The 17,857-nt window shown below is 40.2% G+C and overlaps 1 protein-coding gene across 5 annotated transcripts in view; it reads right to left on the bottom strand.

Moving 5' to 3' along the window:
* Larp4b (La ribonucleoprotein 4B) overlaps positions 1-17,857 on the bottom strand; it is an 85,997-nt gene that overhangs the window by 46,188 nt on the left and 21,952 nt on the right. For 3 of the 5 annotated variants that reach the window (XM_076572885.1, XM_076572884.1, XM_076572886.1), the window contains exons 2-3: positions 9,642-9,760; positions 7,428-7,487 (exon numbers count right to left, since the gene is read on the bottom strand). In XM_076572885.1, the coding sequence (XP_076429000.1) occupies positions 7,428-7,487; positions 9,642-9,722 (141 nt within the window). In that variant the 5' untranslated portion in view covers positions 9,723-9,760. Of the gene's footprint in view, positions 1-2,158; positions 5,984-7,427; positions 7,488-9,641; positions 9,761-17,857 lie in introns of those variants that run through there. The other 2 variants (XM_006980178.4, XM_076572882.1) reach the window with 1 other exon arrangement.

Genomic DNA, 17,857 nt, shown 5'->3' with positions numbered 1-17,857 from the left:
AAAAAAGAAGCAAATTGACCTTGGCTACCACATTCTGAAGTGACTGTACATAAAAGTCAACACTGCTTCTCTTTGAAGGATGAGGCATCCCACCCGAAGGTTCTGATGCTATGTTTTATTAAAAAAAAAAAAAAAAAAAAAAAGTACTGACTCACAAGTTTGTATTTTACAGATGTAAGATAGAATGGTCTCACCAATAGGTTGCTGAATAGGAACTAGAGGAATGTCAGAGAAGAAAAAGTAAATGGGGAAACTAAAATAGATGAGATACTGAAGCAAAGAGTTAGGAACACCTTAAGAAAGCCTGTACTCCTGCAGTTGTCCTGACTTCTGAGCCACACCAATGTTACCTCTGGCCCTTTAACTGCAAAGCAGAGATACAGCAGCTCAATATAAAGTTAGTTTTAAAATGTCTGTAACAAGATTTTGAAAATAAGTTTTGAAAATTAAGGCAACACATTAAACACAGTAATACCAGAAATTAGCATACTGCTTGGACATAATCTCCTAATTGAAAAGACAATTTAAAACAGAAAGCATGCATCTTGCATAAAGCCACAAGGATAAAGACAGCACTCAGTCTTCACTTTGCATAAATGTACCAAGCAGTTAGCAATAGCTACTAATTGTACACATTTAAATAAAAGTCTTTGTATATTATCTTAAAAGATTAATTGTTTAGAGTTTTGTCCTCTACAACTATTTAAGAGGAAAAACGAATGTGAAGGTTAACTTTTCTGGTAACATTCCCAAATGTGGGTGCAAAAATAATCTGGGCACGGAGGAAAGGCAGGCAAGACAAGACCAATAAGCAATTCTTTAAATTATATGACTTGTTGATTCCCATTTTACAACTCTTTCCTTAATATTTGAGTGAAATCTATCTCCTTCCTATTACCAATAGCTTTTCTTAATGATTCCATAAAAATTACTACAAAAAACAAAACAAACAAACAAAAAAACCTACTTGCTGAATAAAGAAAAAACATCTTATTTTGGGTCAGTCTTTTGTATCTATGGGTTTTATATCCACAGATTCAACAAGTTACATATCAAAAATATTTTGGGGAAACCCTGTATCCCTACTAAAAACATACAATGTTTTTCTTGCTATTCCCCTAAACAACATAGTATAACAATTATTTCCATAGCTCTTACATGATATTTGATATTTTAAGTATTCTAGAATGATAACAAGTATGCAGGAGAATTCATATAGATTCTATGCAAATACAATAGCACCTCACAAAAGGGACTTTATCATTAATGATTTTGGTATCATAGGCTCTTAGAACCAATCCCCTGCAGATACAAAGGGATGAGTATATGTTCTTCCATTACTAATGCTTCGATATATCTGTATAATAAGCAAGGTTGATTTCTTGTTGTTGCATAATATATGCACTCATTAGAGAACTTCTAGAAAGATGTTCAACATCAGCAGCAAAGCTTCCCTCCAAACCACTGAGGTCAGGACACAAGTGGTTTTGACTCAAACTAAAATTTTAGGGCCAGTTATAAGTAGCAGATTTTTTCTGCCTTAGACACAATACAAAAAGAAAACACGCCAGGCGGTGGTGGCGCACGATTTTAATCCTAGCACTCGGGAGGCAGAGGCAGGCGGATCTCTGTGAGTTCAAGGCCAGCCTGGGCTACCAAGTGAGTCCCAGGAAAGGGGCAAAGCTACACAGGGAAACCCTGTCTCGAAAAACCAAAAAAAAAAAAAAAAAGAAAAAAGAAAAAAGAAAAAGAAAACACTTGAAATGTATTTGTGTTCTGTAAGTGTGACATGCTGTCAGTGACTTTAAATACTTGCTGAAATTCCTCACACTGTCCATCTAACAAGAACCCCTCTCAGAAGGGTAAGGAACACTAGCAAAACAGTATCCATACGAAAAGGTCTGCACAACACTGTGTGGGGTAATTAGTAGGGCATGCTTCAGCACCAACAGTTTACACACAAACTCTGGCTTAAATACACCAATTAATAATTCATATTTCTCATTTGAAAAAGGTTAGATTGATGCTTCATGCATTCACAATCTTACAAAAGCATCTAGACTTCCTACAACCTAGAATTAACTAATTGTAATAAACATAATCAAAAGGGAAAGACTGCCAGGGCATGACACAACAAACACTGACACAGCATACTTACTAACTGTCCACCTCTATTCTGCCATCCCCAAACAACACCATCCTCTGACACTGGCAGCTGATAAGGGGTCTGTTCCAATGAAAATGAAGTATTTCCTAAGTACGGGGGCTTACTGTGTAGATCCTCACTAAAAATCTGTGCATCTTCTGTCATGTTTTCTGTGGCCGTGTTAGCCCAGAGATAGCCCACTTGATATCTATCACACCCACCTGCCAGTCCTTCCGAAAGTGCCTGACTTGCTAGCCCTCCCATCGGGTAATAGGAAAATTTATTCAAACAATGAGCATAGAATTCTTCTGGGATCCTGTGCCAATCCATTTCTGCGGGATTTTCAGATACATTTGGGATGTCCTCTGTAGGTGATGTAACACAGTCACCACTTGGCACTGCACATTCTTTATTATCTGCTGGGATGGCAGGAATTGCCTGGTGAGCATTACCAGGAGTAGCTGCAGGTATATCCACTTGCATTGAGTCAACATTAATAAAAGAGGAACACCCCTCAGAAGTGTCACATAATGCTATTTTTTTTAAAGTTGCCTCAGAGTTTCCTGAAAAATGTTTCTCTCCATTTAAAGTGAATTCTTTAACTGTAGACTGGGTGTTTCTTCTTTTCATGTGACGTGGGCCTAAGCAGCCAATGCTGTCAGGATCAATACTGTCTTTATCCAAACAAAGTCTCTCTTTCTCTTCTTTGCATGTTAGTTTTTGTTTGCTCAATTCTGATGCATTGTTACCTTTAATTGATTCAGAGTTAATGAAATGCAGTTCTGGGCCTTTGTCATTATTAACCCACTCCTTGGCATGTGACACTGGACTGTGGTTTAAAGGGGGCACAACAGTAAGGTCGGGGTATTCATTCACTCCATCAGTTTTGTAACTATTTTCAATCTCATTAGTTTCACAAACAGGATCTGCTGCTATGTCAGAACCAATACAAGTTACCGTGTTCCCACTGGGCACGACTTTACATTTAAGAACACTTGTTTCCCACTGAAAGATTGTTTTAGCATCTGACTTGGCATTTTCTATGTCCTCCTCACTGATCTCTCTATAATTAGCCTTCTGTGGTACCTTTTCAGCCTTTTCTAGTACATAGGGCCCACTAGACTGGCTATATACTGTACCAACTAAGCTCTTCACATGTCCTTTATCTCCTGTGTTATCATGTAGAGCTGTTTCCCTTGATTCAGAATCAGTACAGGTTAAAATGAATGCAGGGGGTGTTTCTGGGCCCTGAAGAGATCTGGAGTGATCATGAGACTTGTCACTTGGTATTCTTTGTGAAAGTTCAAGCTTCAGCAGATCTGTCTTCTGGACCACCCCTTCTGTGCCTGGTTCACATTCCACTTGAGTTAAATCATGGGCCTCTGTCTGAGCCTTGTCTGCCCTACTACCTACACAGAGGTCTGCCTGATACCAACATTCCAACTCTCTCTTGCAATCGCTCTCGGTCTCTAAAATGCTCCTTCTATCTTCATCTTGATAAGCGGAACCATTTTCAGAACACAAGAATATCTCACCTCTGTTTGCCTGCTGGACACTTCCAGTTTCCATACTGCCATCCCCCAGCTGATGCTCCTTCATTAGCACTGGCTCCCCTTGGAGTATAGGATGAGGGCCAGCAGGTTTGCTCAAGGCAACTTCTCTGAGATTAGCATGAACTGGGAGATGCTCATTACCTGACCGCTCTGAAACTAGCCTTTGGGGGCTTAAATTAATCTTATCTAGACCAAAGGAAAGAATCCTATCTGGCCTGTTAACACTGATGTGAAAATAATCATTGCCTTCTAATAACTTTTCAGAGTCAGGCTCTCTTTCCATTTTAGAGTTTAAACTTTGGCCAGCACTAACTGTTATAGCCTCAGGTTCACCATTCCCATCAACATATGAAATGTCATTAAGTAAATTAACAAGTGAATCATCCACCTGACTTCCTATTCCTGAAACATTGCTCTCTCTTTCTTCAGATCTAGCACTCGAACACTTTAATGAGTCACTGCCTATGTTAATATTTAATTCAGGGAGTAGGCCAGTATTATGTAATGTACGATGTTCTGTGTGATCTTTAGGGAATTTGGCACAAACTTTTGCCCTTAGAGACTCAGCTTGCGGGTCACTGATGTGTGCTTCATCAGATGGATCACGGTCCACCAAAATATCAGAACTATATTCACTTTTCTCGATACATGCTTCATTTGTTTCACAGGGGCGTAGGACATCCTGGGGTAACAGTTCTTCATGCTGCAGCTTTAACTCTTCTGCCCTCTGTACGGCATCTGAGGCAGCATATTCTTCCCTGTTATCTAAGGGCCAATCCACTTGGAAAACTTCATAAGTGACAGCTGGATGACATTCTTCTGCAGCTGCTACATACATGGGAGTGTACAGTTCCTCTTCCATGTTCAAGCAGTCCAGATCTATAGCACAAATACTGTAAAATTTGCTCTCCCTTGAATTCTTACAGGGTTTGTCACCAACACAAATATGGCTTTTACTTTGCAACTCTCCAGCAGAAACATCTACAGAGTTATTCTCATTAAAACTACTGATTTGAACATTTAGTACTTTTTCTTTCTCTATTAAAGAGTTTTTACAAGTGGCCAGGTAACACTGCAGATGGTCACTTACAAAAGTTTCCTCCTGCTGGTCAGAAGGCATGGGCACATGTGAGGAAGGCTGGTCATCTTCAGAACAAGCCTGTCCATCACTACTCACACACAGTGGGTCACTGACAATCTCAGAATTCTCTTCAATAACAACATTATCTAAATTCTTGTCACCCTCATCTAAATTTTCAGACCCATAAAAGAACTCATATGTGGGAGAGGAATCAGAATTCAGTGACTGCTTTGATCTATGATCCTGTTTGTGCCCAGACCTTGTAAAAACTCTAGTCCACACAGTGACACCAGCGGGTGCTCGGCTGGGTCCATTTTCAACATTGTGAAGCTCCTCACCTTCAAGGGTATCAAATAATGAAGATAAAGTTTTACTTATCTTGTTCTCCGGTTTCTTCTCTTCCACAGATTTTTGTAACAGGCCAATTCTCTCATTGTCATTGTCACTACTTAATTCTTTGCTGAAGCAACAGCCCATATCGAAAGTTCAAAAACTCACATCACAATGCTTGTCCTTTTCTGAGCTTCTACAAATACAACTCACACTAACTTGCTATCGTTTCTGAAAAGAAGCCAACACACAGTACCAAAAATAACTCCTTGCACAGCAGTCACATGTTACTGCCACTCAAATCCAAATCCTAATGACAACAGAGCCCTGCCTGGCATTTATCAGACTCCTTGTGCTGAAATCCAAACGGCACATGGAATGTAAAGGTGCAGAACAGCAGCGAGGGGGAGAGGGGTAGAAATATACATGTGGCTTTTTTCTTATTTTCATAAACTTAATTCTTAAAAACAACAAGTTATAAGCATAGCCAGAAGAAATTTCAAACTTCTAGTCTTTGTTTTTTCAGTGTTTCAGTATCTCCTGGATTATATTTCATAAGATAGTGGCCACCAAAGAATTCCCTTTAAAGAAAACAACACCAGTAACTTCAGCATTTACAGCTACTAGACTGCCAGGGAACACAGTGGGCGAGGGTGCTTGCTGTGCAAACCTGAGAACTTGAGTTCAAGGCCTTGATGGAACGTCCGACCTGCACATATTTGCTGTGGCACGGGTACACTTGCACTCTTACTTACACACACACACACACACACACACGATAATAAGAATACATTTTACATTCTACAGCTACTTAAAAGTTTAATCTTGCCAGGTGTGGTGGCACACGCCTTTAATTCCAGCACTCATGAGGCAGAGGCAGGTGGATCTCTGAGTCTGAGGCCAGCCTGGACTACAAAGTGAGTTCTAAGACAGTCAAGAAAGAGAAAGACAAGAAAAAGACAGGGAAACCCTGTCTCCAAAAACCAAAAAAAAAAAAAAAAATCCTAAAAGCACTATATACTGCTAAAAATATTTAAACTGTAAAATACTGGTCTAAAAGCAGGCAATTGTCATTTTTAAACCAAATGCAAGTATTGGCTATTTTCAGACCATCAAGCTTTCTGACTGTGAGCCTACGTATTCAATATGCAGACATGTAGTAATTGATCTAAACATTCACTCAGAAACAGTATCATCAAAAGGCATAATTTGCTGATGAGTAGGGTGGAGTGCAGGAGGTTAAACCATAGCCTTGCATAAGCTAAGCAAGCACTCTCCCACTGAGCTACATCCCAAGACAGTTCCTTTAGTTAAGTTCTCTTATCTTGTTATCTTTAAGTAGTTTTAAAGGATTATTTCTAATTGGGCCAGTAAGATGGCTTAGTAGGTAAAGGCAGTGGCTGCCAAGCCTGACAATTCAAGTTTGATCCTTGGGACTAACACTGTGAAAGGAGAACTGACTCCCCTAATTTGTCCTCTGACCTCTACATACACGCTATGACATGTGCAGACATGTGTGTGTACATATACATATAAGGAATAATTAAATGTAATGAAATGCTTGAGATCATTATGAAATAATTCAGGTTTTATTGAGTTGTCTATAGTTTAGTGCATAAGAAGGATCAAATTTCCATATCACAATTAGAAAAGACATGGCACTTCCCAGAAAAACAAGCACTTCCACTAATATTACTTGTCCTTACACATCTTTCTCAAACAGCATCTTTGCTCATTTATGTTGAAATGCAACAGAATCATTACAACAGAAAATGGGCCTGAGGCCAAAGTAGTTCCGCTAAGAACACTGAGGCAACTTGGCTGCAGGAAGGTAGTAGGATTTAGAACCTGAACCCTTGCTTCTTGCCTCTCCTGCTAGGATGACAGTCATTGGCAAGCACACCCAGTTGATACAGTACTGAGGATCTCTCCCTACAAGGGAGGCAAATCCTCCATCAACAGAGCTATATATATTCAGCTGTTTCCTTATTCTCTTACTACTTAGGATTTGACTTGTATACTCTAAAAACAATCATCAAAATGTAAAGCTAGTCATTACACACACAATTAACAGAATTCAGATGAACTGAGAACACTATCATGAATACCTGAGAATAAATTAATATATCTGACACTTCCACGTGAAAAAGAGACAATATACAACACACTCAAGAGCACAGTGTCAAATGGGTCCTCCTTTTGAGAAACATCTACATTTTTCTAAGTTTTTTTTAACAATACATATTTGGGATCATGCTATATCTGGTACTCTTGGCTGTGGCTAGACAATCTGTGATAAATCTAGAAAATGAATTACCTGAGTCAAAGCTGGGATGGAGCTTGTTTGAGAAGTGGTTTGCGATATAGGACCATTCATCTGTAAAATTGAAAGCATCAAAAACTCCATCATTCTAACATAAAGAAAACACAATTTCAAACCATAGTAATTAAGTAAAGCCAAACTCATTTTTAAAAGAATGCATGTTTTTACATAGCAAAGGAAATTTATGAATAAGTACATTCAGGAACAGAAGAGCCTTGAAATGTATGATTTTAGAAGTTTTAGGTAAATTTCTGATAGTTTCAACTGGGGTGATTTTAAAAAGCTACTTTTCCCAATACTACTTAGAAACTTCAAATATTATTGCTTCACAGGATTCAATTTCTTTTTTGGTTTTTTATTTTTGTTTAGGTTTTTTGAGACAGGGTTTCTCTGTGTAGCCCTAAGTGTCCTGGAACTCACTCTGTAGACCACCAGGCTGGCCTCAAATTCACAGAGATCGAATTCACCTGCCTCTGCCTCCTGAGTGCTGGGATCAAAGGTGTGCCATCACCACCAGCTAGGATTAAGTTTTAAAAGATTGATTATTTATATATACACTCATGTATGTATTTGCACTTGTGTGAAGGTGCCCTCAGGGGCCACTGGATGGCCTGAAGCTGCAGTTACAAGAGGCTATGAGCCGCCTAGGGTGGGTGCTGGGGACTCTTAAACATTGATCCATCCTTCTAGTCCAGGATTAAAATTCAAAGGTAGCCAAAACAAAAAGTATAATAAAATCCTAATTAACTCTTCAAATATACTTTACTATAATGCCTGTGATGTTAGTAAGCTGTTTAGTTTTAAAGCTATTTTATGTGCATCTGGGTGATTTGCATGCATGGATGTCTATGTACCACATGCATGCCTGGTACCAATGGAGGTCAGAAGATGGGTCTGATCCCTTGGAACTGGAGTTATAGATGGTTTTAAGTCATGATGTAGATGCTGGGAACCAAACCCAGGTCCCCTGCAAGGGCAACAAGTACTCTTAACTATGGAGTCATGTCTACAGCCCACATTTTCTTTTATTATTTATTATTATTTGTGTGTTAAGATATGCTTACAACATGTGTGGGGGTGGGTGGGTGTCACAGTGTGCATATGAAGTCAAAGAACAACTTTCATGAATTGCTTCTCTCCTTCCATTGTGGAATATGGGAATCTAATTCAGATTGTCGGGCTTATGTGACAACTGCTTTTACTCACTTACTGGCCCCAAATTGCATTTTCTTGATACAAATCTTTAAGTACCTAAAGTCACAGGCGTCTTTTGTTTTCTGTATCACCTAGTAGTACAGTGGTTCTTAACCTGTGAGTCATGATCCCTTTGGGGTGGCATATCCATGATTCATAATAGCAGCAAAATTATAGTTATGAAGTAGCAATGAAAAAATTTTATGGTTGGGGGATCACCACAACATGAGGATTATTAAGGGGTCGCAGCTTTAGGAGGAAGGCTGAGAACTACTGACCCAGTACTTTCAGTTTCTGCTACTAAAGCTGCACAGTTTCAGAAGGACAGAGTTCAGTCTGAAATATTAGAACTTGCTGTTTGAGGGAGTTGCAGAGTATCTTTCACTACTTTCTTAAGTACACCATAAAACAAGCTGATTTTCCTTTGAAAATAGGTCGCAAGGCCCTCATTCCAGAGAGTGTCCAGTCTCTTACTAGAGACAGCAATGTCCCACACAGATGCCAAGACAAACCTGAGCAGGCCTAGGTTCATGTTAATACCATCGTATCACACCATCTTTGTACAAGTGTGCATCTGTTATCAGATGGAGCACATTTTGCTCTGTAGGTCTTTACCTCTAACTGCTAAATAAATGTCTGTCTGTCTGTCTGTCTGTCTGTCTCTCTCTCTCTCGTTTTTCGAGACAGGGTTTCTCTGTGTAGCTTTGGAGCCTTTCCTGGAACTCACTTTGTAGCCCAGGCTGGCCTTGAATTCAGAGATCCACCTGCCTCTGCCTCCCAAGTGCTGGGATTAAAGGCGTGCATCACCACCGCCCAGCAAATGTGCTTCTCTTAATGTAGGGATCTCAGTCAGGAACACTGGATAAATAAGAAGTCCTTTTGCCTTTGTCAAACTGTTATTATTTGATACACTTGTTCTAACAATCTTCTTACATCCAATGTAGAGTTCTAGATCAGAAAAAGAAATGGATGCCTGTGGCCTCCCTCCCCCGCCTACCCCCCAACAACACCTACCAGATGAGAGCTATCCTTGCCCTCCTGGACTCGCTGTGCCTGCGGTTCAGCCACAACTTTAGTGTCCTGATCAGAAGTCATGGGCTCCACTGGAGAAGTATAATGCTAACCTCAGGACGCTGGAAAAGGACAGAGAGTGAAAGGGTCACCTGAGAAGCACATTTTTGTTGTTTTAGTTTTGAGATGGTCTAACTCTATAATGCAAGTTAGCCTAGAACTGATTATATAGTCCAGGCTGCCTCAGTTTCCCCAGTGCTGAGATCCCAAGTACGAGCCACTACACCCAGCATTATGACTAATACTTAAAGTAAAGTAAGTAAGTCTGAAACTTACTTACTAAGTCTGAAAACGCTTGAATCTTCTAGAATATTTGTTAACCCTTCTGGATTCCAAGTAGTTTAGAAACATCTGCCCAGAACACTCATGTTATTCACTGAGTCCTTAGCAAGTTTCTCCTTCAGACTAACCAGGTGAAAGTGACATCAGAAAACTTGGAAACTGTGTGCTAACACAGAAAAACCCAGGAATTCATCTTAAAACATAAAATTGAGGAGTTACTATTCAAGGCACATGAGGAATATTCATAGCTTGAGAGTAAAAACCAAATAAACTAATTTCAAAAATGGACAAAGAATTAAGCGCCACCCTCCTTCAATGGAAAATGACAAACACACATACTTAGACATTCAAATACCTCACTAACCATCAAGGAAAAGCTAATTAAAACCCCAGAAAGATAGCACCATGCACCTGTTAGGATAGCTATAAAAAGACAAGTGGCAAGTGTTGACATGGGTGTGGAGAACAGAGAATGCTGCTGGGAGGACCTGTGCGGCCGTTACTGAAATGATAGAGAGCTTTCTCAAAAATTTAAAAATAAAACTTCTACACTACATGATCCAGCAACTCCATTTTTTGGTATAACCAAAGTAAATGCAATAAGCTCCTCGTGAAGATAGCCTATGCTCACTGCAGCATCTCTCACCCTAGCCAAGATAGAGACATAACTAAGAGAATCCCCGAATAAATCTTGTTATTTGTCAAACATAAGTGAACAGATAAGTCTGGGAGATGTCTGGCTAAGGAAAAAAAGCAGGCACTGGAAGTTGAATACTGTATGAATTCACTTACTAATACAATCTAATTAAACAAACACAGAGAGAAACAGAGAATGGTAGTTTTCAGGAAATGGGAAGGAGAAAGAAGATAGGAAGCCACAGGAATATTCATAGGAAAGGGCACAATAGTGCAGTGATTTAGGATGATGAAATCTCCTGATCTAATACAACATAGGGCTAGCAATTATTGTGCAAAAAGTCTTCTGTGAAAGTAGACGTCATATACTCTTCATGTACACTTCAAGGTAACAATGTGAGATGACTGATTACAAAAACCATTTCATCATGTATACCTCAGGGAAGTATATGCTAAGAAATCTATAGAATCCACCAACTCCAAAAATAGAAATTATTTTCATAAATCCCAAATTTTTAGAGTTTTTGATTGGTCCTATTGATTTATCTTCACTAAGAACAACAGTTGTGGTAGAACATACCTTTAAACCCAGCACTCAAGAAGCAAAGGCAGGAGAAGAGAGAGAGAGAGAGAGAGAGAGAGAGAGAGAGAGAGAGAGAGAGAGAGAGAGAGAGAGAGATACATTAAAGAATAATTGCAAAGGAAGTAATTTCACTAGAAAGAAACTGAAAATACTTGAGTACAGTTGTACAAACACTGGAGGATTCGGGAAACACTCTCTCAACACTACACAATAAACTTCTCATATAATACCTCATCTAACTTTCAAAACTGACTTAGGAAGAGACAACTTTCATGACTTTTATTGTGAGGCTTCCTAAGCATTCAGTTCTGAAGTGAAGGCATTTCTTCTTTAATGCTTCACAAATAAGATAAAGGGCTCAATGTCAGCCAGGTACCTTTTCAGTCACTTCTGAAAACAATTACCAGAAGGCCAAAAAGGAGAGAGAAGGGGGTGAAATATAAAAGTAACTTGTTTTTTGTTTCATTAAGTACCAGTACAAGTTTTTCCCCTTATTACTATTTTAAGGTAACAAACCATGTAATGGGTTTCATCACAGCATCTTCACATACCTCATTATACTTTGTTCTCACTCATTCCCTCTCCCCCATCCTCTCCCATGTCCAGTACCCTCCATTTGGGTTCCCTTTCTTCTCCTAGTTAGTCCCAAGTTATGCTGTATTACTGGTATTCCATTTCCCTAGTTCCTATCTCCCTAAGATATCTTCATCTCCTCTCATGATCCTCTTTCTAGTTATGTGACTGCCATTCTCATGTATGATACATGTACACAAACACAGGAGAGAGAGACGGAAGGAAGGGGGGAGATCTTTGAATGTAGGTTCCATAGGAGAGAAAATGTGGGTCTCTTTGAATCTGGTTTATTACAATTAACATGATTTTCAGATGCACCCATTTTCCTGCAAATGTCTTGATTTCAATAAAATTCTGTGGGTCATTTTCTAGATTGGCTACCTTTTGATAGTCATCTAAGCTGTCTTCATTTTCTGACTATTATGAATAGTGCAGCAATGAACATGGATAGGCAAATACACATAGCAGTAGTCTTAGCTTTTTGGGAATTTCCATATCCGATGCACAAGTTCACATTTCCACGAGCCCTGTCCCCATTTGTTGCCAGCATTTGTTACTTGTCTTTCTTTTATTCTTTAATTTTATTTTATGTGTATGAGTGTTTTGCCTGTATGTACATCTGTGCCTAGTGCTGTGGGGGCCAGAAAAAGATGTCAGATCCTCTGGAACTGGAGTTACAGTTGTGAGCTGCCATGTGGGGGCTGGGAATTGAACCTGGATCCTCAGGAAGAGCACAGCCAGTGCTCATAAATCCCTGAGCAATCTCTCCAGCTCCATCATTTGCTTCCTTGATGATAGCCATTCTGACTGGGAGGAGATGGAATCTCAAAGCAGTTATAAGTGCATTTTGCCAATAGCTAAGGATGTTGAAGGTTTTTCACCTCTATAATACTCCTCCCTATTCTCAAAAACTTGGTTCTAATTTCCAATACTCTTATTAATGAAATTATTTGATGATCAAAAGCAATTTCAGCCAGGCATGGTAGCATAGAACTTTAATCCCAAAGCTTGGGAAGCAAGAGACAGGCAGATCTACAAAGCAAATTCTAAACCAGCTAGGGCTGCAAAACAAGTTCCTGCCTCAAAAGATAATGAAATTTAAAAATAAATAACAAGCAATCTCAGAAGGGGAGTGTTAGAATACATGTGCTATGAGGGTGGCAGGGAAATACTAGGGAACAGAAAAGTTTTAAGAAGGAAATAAGGAAACAGAGGAGAGGGTTGCCGGGGAGGTCAGCCAAAACTAAGGATCTATGAAAAGTTTCTCAAGGAAAGCTGATCCTTGGTAAACTAATTGAAAAATAAGGAGTTGAACTGTGGTATCCTGCAGATGTGGATAATCTGACCCCCAGAGGCCATAGGTCATTAAATGAAGAGCCCAGTGACTCCCCGGCCCTCAACTGCCCCCGCCCACCATGTTGTTGGTCAGGAAGACCGGAGAACACCATATAATATAGGCAACTGCCACAGTGGCTCACCATTCACCAGGACTAGATAGCCATATTGCTGAAGACACTACACGATCTGGTTGTTGGTCATAGAGAAATCAAACTGGAACTGAGATAAAAAAGCTTCCTCCCTGAGGGTTAACCTTCATAGTGCCAGAACAGGCTATGCAGGCTGCTGGGGGAGAATAATCACCAACGGTCTTACTCTGAGGTGGATCTTGCATGGTATATTATCAACCTGTTAAGCAGAGTGTGCCCCACAAGTACAACAGAGGTACATCTGTTATGGGGGCAACCAATCTCATTCTGGCTGATATTGAGACCCACTCCACTGGGGGCAATTCACTTCTGGTCTCATGTAATCTGGTCAAAAGCTGAGACTATGGAAGTCATCGGCCCTGGTGAGGGAGCTACTGCTGTTGTTTTACTAAACAGATATGATATGCCCATCAATTTGCCTTCTAAATAACTAGGCTTGTGTCTAAAAGCTGTCAATTTTGGCCTGAGAAACTTCTGCTGCAGTGGGCAGCAGTAACTGCAGACTCACAACTGGTCCGAGTGACCAGAGTACCTGCTACATGCTCAGCCATAAGTGGGACATCTACAGTCACCTACCCCAAGACTCAGGCAGTTTAAAGAATGTAAGAACCACAAGAAAGAAAGTAAGTTTTGGAATGTTCTCTGCTGGGCATGACACAGCCACTACACTCTTGAGCCCACAGCAGTTGTGATTATGGTACAAGACTGGGGTCATCAACCTGCCATAGTGGGAGAGCTCATGAGGCCCCATGACTCCCTAAGGATTGTAGTTCAAACTGGCTTTGACCTTGCTATGTAGTTAAATGACTTCTGATTCTTCCATTCTCTGTAAGCTAAGATTGCAGGCATGCCCCACCATGCCCACTTTATGCTGTGCTGGAAGTTGAACCCAGGACCTTGTATATGCTAGACAAGTACTCTACCACCTTAACTACATCCCCAGCCCTAAACATGAACTTTATAAAAAGTTATGTAGTTATTCTGAATCACCTGAGCAAGGAAAAGCTACTTAGCACCGGCCCCCCTTCAACCCCTCCAAAGCAGTAAAGAAGTTGGAGGGAGGGCAGCTCTGCTTTAAGTGTGTGAATATGTATGCACATGTGTATGTAGGTACACACATGGAAGGCAGAGGAGAATATCAAGTGTCCTGTTGAATCACTCTTTGTCTCATGTCCCTGAGACAGAGTCTCTCAGGAACTTGGAAGCAGGGTGGCAGCCAACCTTAGTGATCCACAACGCTGGGGTTACAGATGTGAATGCTATGTCCAGCTTTTTATGTTGAGTGCCTAAGACTTACTCAGGTCCTCATGTTTGTGCAATAAGTGTTCTTACCAAGACATCTCCCTAGGCCAATAAGGTCAATTCTGAAGGGTAGATTTTAAGTATGTAAAAAAACTACAGGTCTGACTTTTAGAGAATATAGTGGAGTAGAAGCCATGTCTTGAGTTGTAATGAATGACGAGAGTCAGAGTAACAAGGAACACTTTCAAAGAATTAGAGTCAAAAGGGAAGCACAACGGGAGTGACAGGACAGATGAAAAGTGTGCAAAGATAGAAGGATGCAAAAGGAAGCAGCACAGGGAGGGATCCAGTGTTCAATCAGGGAGTGGGCAGTCGCCCCATCTAAACGTGCTAGCCTCAAGCCTGACAGCAGGGAATGGGTAAACCTCCAAAGACTCCTATCTCCTGCAGGTTCTTCTGCTGCATTAGCGGAACCCTGAGGCTCCAGAGAACTATGGCTGTATCTCATAAAGCGTCCAAGTCCATCTGTATATCTCAGTGCTGTTTGCTCCCCTGATTTCCAAAGCACTCAAGAGTCAGCCCCAGAGTGTACAATCTGGGGGAGGAGGGGAGAACCTGCCCAGCTCAGCTCACAGGCTACAGAGTTAAGTGTGGCCATCAGAGGCTCCTGGTACGCAAACAAGAGAAGCTACTGAAGTGAAGACTGCAGTGACAGACACTTGACACTTGTCTAGCATGTGCTCAACACCAACACAGATTGTAACAAAGAGTCTCCAAGTCTAACTGACGCCACCCACCCACCATGAAGAATCCAATTTTGGAGAACTCAGAGAAAATTACTCCTACAGGCCATTTTTGGCCTCTCTTTCCTTTTTACTATACTTTGAATAGTATTTTAAATTTAAGTGCTATTCTGTCTTTTTTTTCTCCTACTTTCTTGTATTTATTTAATCCTTTATTACTTTCATTGCTGGGCTAACTTTTACAAACTCTTCTTCTTGCCTCTTTCATTTATTTTAGCTATGCTTCTCCAGCCCCTTCTCTAATCATTTACTTTCTTCACTTTTAACTGAAATCACTTTAATTTCACAGCACATACCCACATTATTTTTGTTCCACAAGCATCATGGGCTTTAATTGACTTTAACTATGTTTCTGTACCTTGTTCACTTTGATTTTTGCTGCTACAGTACTTTATTTTCTTCTCTGAATGGTACTGTGCATGGAGCAGGCTGCTTGAAGTAGGTTGATATGGTTCAGCCAACAAAGTACTGTTAATTTAGCACTGTGTACAAGTATGAGTTCAGATCCCCAGCATCCACATAATAAGTTAGGTACATGCAGTGGTACATTCCAATAATCCCAATATTGGGGAGGCGGCAACAGGAAGATGACTTGCCTGAGGCTTGCTGTCTAGCTACTCTAGCCTAATCATTGAGCTCCAGGTTCAGTGTGAGATTCTGTCTCAAAAGAAAAAAAAGTTGATACGACACTCAATATTGACCTTTGGCTTACATGCTTACACACACACACACACACACACACACATACACACACACACACATAGATGTGCACCACAAATATGTGCATATACACAAATACACATCACACAACAGCATAAATACACAATGGAAGAGTAGGCTGCTCAGAAGACATAAGAGACTAAAGATTCAGAGTGATTCCCAGCACTCTATAAACTAGGTGTGGGTGGTATCAGCCTTTACTACAACCCAGAAGATGGGGCAGAAGGATCTGAAATTCAAGGTCATCCTTAGCTGTCTTGCAGGTTTGGAGCCAGAATGAGTACATGAGACTCTACATTTGAGAAAAAAAAATGTTTACAGGACCATTAACACCAAGTAGGTTGATTCCCCCTACCCCCAAAGAAGTTCCTTATTTGAGATGAACCTGGGATGTCTTACTATGAAAGCAAAGAATCTATCCAAGATAAGTGGGGTCACACTACAAGAGTACTAAAGCCACAGCGGAAGTGGTAAGGGTCTCAACTGTTTATAAAATACGGTATCTAAAAACCCCCAAATGCTAAAAACATCACCTCTATATCTATAGTGCCTGTCTCTGGAGTCTGTTAGGATACCAATTCATTATCCTACAGATTAAGGGAAAGTCATGCACTCCACCTCCCCTAGATGAATCACATTTCATGACAAGAGAGTTACCAAAGGAAGAAAAGCCTCAGTTAATAGAGAAGGAATGATTTTTAAAAAAATCAAAATATTCAAAATTTAGTGCTGGGCATAGTGGCACAACAACTGTAAGTTCAGCATTCAGGAGTCTGAGGCCAGAAGACCAAATCCCAAGTCAGCCTGGACTACATTAGCGAAACTAGAACCAACCAACCAACCAACCAACCAACCAACCAACCAACCAACCAACCAACCAACCAACCCACCCAACAATAATGGCAACATCTCACAGAAGAAGGAAGGTGGTTATCAATGTCAGATAAAAATGGGGACTGCAGAGCTGATGAAAACTTCATAAATGGCAAATAAGATACTGACTGGGGCATTTTTCAGTTTTGTCACTGAAAATGGGAACTCTAGGCATTGTTTTCTTGATGTGATACAACAGTACCATCTGTGAGTCACTTTTGCAAAACTAAAACCATGATATTTAATCAAAACTCTAGATCTGATTCCCAATTTAAAGAGAATACTGAGGAAATTCATGTCAAATAAGACAAAGCCATCAGCTAAATGCAAAATGTGGAGCAAGAAAATGACCTCATTCCTAAACTAAATACAACACATTTTATAAGGGAAGAAAAATATACAAACTACAAAAGTTTTCACCAAAATAACCTAATGTAATGTGAGAACTGTTCAGATTTTGAGTCAAATTCAAAATTTCATCTTGGGTACAGGAAAAAACCCTTAACATTATATGGATAAAAAAGGTATTACAGAATGATAGTGATTTTATTGAATTTAATCAAGGTGTTCCAGTTCTGTCCATTTGAAATGGCCTTGTCTATAGGAGACATAAACCAAAATCCTTTATTCATGGGGTATGGTGACACTACTCTAACAGACTTGCTACTTGGGAGGCAAAATTGGGAGGGTCACCTGAGGGCATGAGCTCAAGACCAACCTTGACTACAGTAAGGACTTATCCTATAAATACATAAACAGCCTGTGGAATGAAATATACATATACATCTATGTTGTGGTTTGAATGTGAAAGGTCCCCATAGACTCATGTGTGGAAACACTTGGTCCCCAGCTGGTGGCACTGTTTTGAAAGGTCATGTAACCCTCAGGAGGTGGAGCCTTGCTGGAGGAAATGAGTCACTGGGGGGCAGGTCTTAGGATTGTATAGCTTAGCCCCACTTA

Source organism: Peromyscus maniculatus, chromosome 5 (assembly GCF_049852395.1).
Source record: "Peromyscus maniculatus bairdii isolate BWxNUB_F1_BW_parent chromosome 5, HU_Pman_BW_mat_3.1, whole genome shotgun sequence".
Classification (NCBI taxonomy): domain Eukaryota; kingdom Metazoa; phylum Chordata; class Mammalia; order Rodentia; family Cricetidae; genus Peromyscus; species Peromyscus maniculatus.
The sequence above is the reverse complement of the archived record's forward strand: the minus strand, read 5'-3'. Positions and strand labels throughout refer to the sequence as shown.